Genomic DNA, 4,090 nt, shown 5'->3' on the forward strand with positions numbered 1-4,090 from the left:
TATATAAATCATGGTGATACTGCAATAGAGTATCAATCTGGTAGCAAAGAAATTAGAAGAAATTAAGTTATCATTTACTATCAATATTCTTCTATTACTAGCAACTTCTCTGGAATAACAATATCTACTAACATAAAAGGCTATCTACTCATTACCATTACTTTGACTTGCCAAGCACCAACATTTTTGCAAGTTGCAACATACAGAAAACAACTTCAACAAGCTAGGGGTTTCTAAGGTTCACAATCATTTTCATTACAGTTGAAATCTCTAAATTTACATGTCGTCAATGCTTCAATGTCAATAAGGGAAATTATTCAAAACCTGCTGGGGTTAATGAACGGTCGTATATTAAGTCTTTAAAACACTAAATATTCACATACATATATTGTCATTAAGGTATATAATCAATGAATTACTAAAATCAAATACTGCATACCTAATTTCCCTTAATTATTCTAATTTTTTTCTCTTCATTTCAAATTGGATAAAATGCAAATCTTTTCATAACATCGCGATTTGATGACTATAAGAACAAACAGCAAAACCGTTCCACGCAGACGACGTCGTCATTCCACTTCCAAATACTCTCGAAAAGAAGGAACAAAACCACACAAACAAAAACAGAAAAAAAGAGGAAAAACAAAAACAATTCTCAAACTTCTGTCTCGCGTCTCCTCCCTTCCGGCCAACGTCTCCCAAGAAACTCGCTCATTTCTCCGCTATTCCGCCTATTCCCCTCGCCTCACCTTGCGTCAGGGCGATCATCTGTAGCGCCAAGACTCCCACGACGACGAACACCCTTCCAGGACCCATTTTCCAACCGAGAAAAGCGAAAAAACAACCCGAAGGGAACTTGAACCGAACGTGAGTCAAGTAAACAAGTCGCTCGTACTACCCCCGAACACACTCTGTCCGGATGCCTGGCCTCGGCCGCGACTTCCGACTCGCAGGAGGCTTTACATACCACCGAGGGATATCTCTGCGCCTTAATTTTTCATATCTATACTTATCATAGAGAATAAATAGTATATTCTCGAATGTTCAGAGCTTCGTCGTTATGAAATACGTTGAGTCGCAGAAAGGCATGGAAGGCTCGCGGTCGGGATGAAAAGGTCACGTGACCGGGGACCACGCCTTGGGCCGCGTTCGAACACACGGCGAGGCTGTGAACGCGGCGCATCGCGTTTTCTTTAGCGGCGGGAGATTTTAACGAACCTGCATGCGAGAATCGATGCTTAAAAACACTCTTCCGGGCATGTTATCTAGATTTTTGGTGCGGTTGGTCAACCTGCACGTCACAGTTTTCTTGTGATTCTAATTTCACGTTTTTTTTAAAACGTATTTTTCTCGTTTACTAGATTTCTCGGTCTAGTTGATTTTAGGGATAACTTACCTAGATGTATGCGTGACTAACAAACAGCGACTATGTGGACCGGGATATAAACGTAAAATCGTGGAAAGTAAAGAATATGTTAGCGTGCACACCCACACACACACACACACACACACACACACACACACACACACACACACATACACGCACGCACGCACGCACGAACACACGCACGCACACGCACACGCACACGCACACGCACACGCACACGCACACGCACACATACACATACACATACACATACACATACACATACACATACACACACACATACACACACACACACACATACATACATACATACATACATACATACATACATACATACATACATACACACACACACACATATATATATATATATATATATATATATATATATATATATGTGTGTGTGTGTGTGTGTGTGTGTGTGTGTGTGTGTGTGTGTGTGTGCGGACGGACATCGAAAGAAGTAGAGTTGACAAACCCATGAATGATAATTAATCATTTGACGTGGGAAGAATATTCAGAATCTTATATACAACACCCATTCCTGTTGAATACATTGGAAACCTGTGATTCCCAACCATTCCCGACGATTCCCAACAATTTCTAACTATTCCCAACCAATCCCAGTCATTCCAGGCTATTTCCAGTCATTCCAAGCCATTCCCAGTCATTCCAGGTCATTTCCAGCCATTACAGGCCATTCCCAGTCATCCAGTCATTCCAGGCCATTCTCAGTCATCCAGTCATTCCTGGCCATTCCCAGTCATTCCAGGCCAGTACCAGTCATTCCAGGCCATTCCCATTAATTCCAGACCATTCCCAGTCATTCCAGACCATTCCCAGTCATTCCAGGCCATTCCCAGTCATCCAGTCATTCCTGGCCATTCCCAGTAATTCCAGACCATTCCCAGCCATTCCCAGAGCGCAGTCCATGCTAGCAGTTTCAAATTCTTTACGGGTCATAAAACATCATTTAAAGGTTACGTTGCTCTCATGACAACCAAATCATGCATGCATGCTGACATTGCGTGCACACACACACACACACACACACACACACACACACACACACACACACACACACACACACACACACGGTGACAATGAATAAACAGAAAACTAAATGGATGAAACTAAACATATTCAGATGAAGAGAGCGACCGACAGACAGACAGAGATAATATTTTATCCCCTTCTCATCCACAAGAAACATAGAAAGAAAACGGAGGACTAAGCTGTTCCGGAGGATGTTTTCGACCATAAAATACTTCACGGAGCAGGATAATGGTATTCCCCGGAGCATCGTAGCGTTGATAACCACTTTAGCTTTCTTCAAAACTGAACCTTACGGCTAGTGCAACGTAAACCCTTCGTTGCAAAGGCCACGATGAAAGTTTTTGAGCATGCATTTTCTTCCCGTTTTCTTTTATTTCTTTTGGATGGGAGACTGTGGCATAAATTTTCCTCAAAGACGTGGGATGGCCTCCTATGATGATAAGGAGTCGGATTTGGTGTATGTGAATGCGGTGGAGGTATGAGGGGTGGCTGGGGTCAGTTGAGGAGTGTAGATAAAGTATTTGAAGTGTTGCGGGATAAGTGTCATTTGAAAAAAAATATATATATATATATACATATACATATATGCATGCACACACACACACACACACACACACACACACACACACACACACACACACACACACACACACACACACACATACACACACACACACACACACACACATACACTGTATGCGTATATGTATTAACGCGTGCGTGTGCGCAAGTGTTCATGTGTGTTCATGTACGACTGTACGACGTATGTGTGTGTGTATATAATGAAATATATGTATATATATACATACACATACAGATAAAGCAATATATAATAAATAAACTACCGAAAAGCCCAAACACACTCACATGCAGCCTTTTAACAAGCACATTGCAACTCCCTTTCATTGATCCCCGAAGCCCAACTCATGCGGACCATTTGTACCAGGAAAGCAGAGGAAGAAAAGTGCAATACGCCCGTTGCATTATTCCGTATGGCTTTAAACAGTCAACATGCAACATTGCGTCCCCCAATCCCTCAGCTGATTAATCCTTGATAGGGCGTAATTGCACTATGTATTATGAATACCTGATGCAACGTGATGAATGCAGAGATAATCCACATTTGAATGGATTTGTGCAAGATGGATTTTTTTTGGGGAGGGGTGGGGATCTGGAGGGGGGTGGGGGTAGGGAAGGGGGGGGTAAGATCCATTCCTGATTTTAAAGAATATCGTTGTCTGTGTTACTATTGTCGTTCGGATTACTATTGTTATTGTTGTTATTTTTATTATTACTGTTATTGTTGTTCTTATTATCATTAATATTATCATTATTAACAACAATATCATCATTATCATTATTATTATCCACATCATTATCATTATTATCATTATCATCTTTATTATTGATATTATCCTTATTATCATTATCATTTGACATTTTCACCCAACGACATACTGAGCAAGACAGAGAGGAAAAAAGTTAACAATAACCTAAAATAACTTGCTAACGAATATCATCAATCTTTACGTCTTTTAACCACAAAGGATAATAGCGTGAATCTCCAGGGTGAAAAGCAGGAAGGGGGAGAGGGAGAGGGGGAGAAGGAGAGGGAGAGAGGGAGAGGGAGAGGGCGAGGGAGAGAGG

General features: G+C 41.3%; 1 protein-coding gene across 1 annotated transcript in view; it reads right to left on the bottom strand.

Annotated features, from left to right (window-relative positions):
* LOC125041775 overlaps positions 1–922 on the bottom strand; it is an 8,928-nt gene extending 8,006 nt beyond the window's left edge. Inside the window, exon 1 of the mRNA XM_047637052.1 lies at positions 750–922. Coding sequence (XP_047493008.1) covers positions 750–816 — 67 coding nt within the window. The 5' untranslated portion in view covers positions 817–922. The remainder of the gene's footprint in view (positions 1–749) is intronic.
* Between the last annotated feature and the right edge of the window lie 3,168 nt (positions 923–4,090).

This window comes from Penaeus chinensis, chromosome 31 (genome assembly GCF_019202785.1).
Source record: "Penaeus chinensis breed Huanghai No. 1 chromosome 31, ASM1920278v2, whole genome shotgun sequence".
In the NCBI taxonomy this organism is placed as follows: domain Eukaryota; kingdom Metazoa; phylum Arthropoda; class Malacostraca; order Decapoda; family Penaeidae; genus Penaeus; species Penaeus chinensis.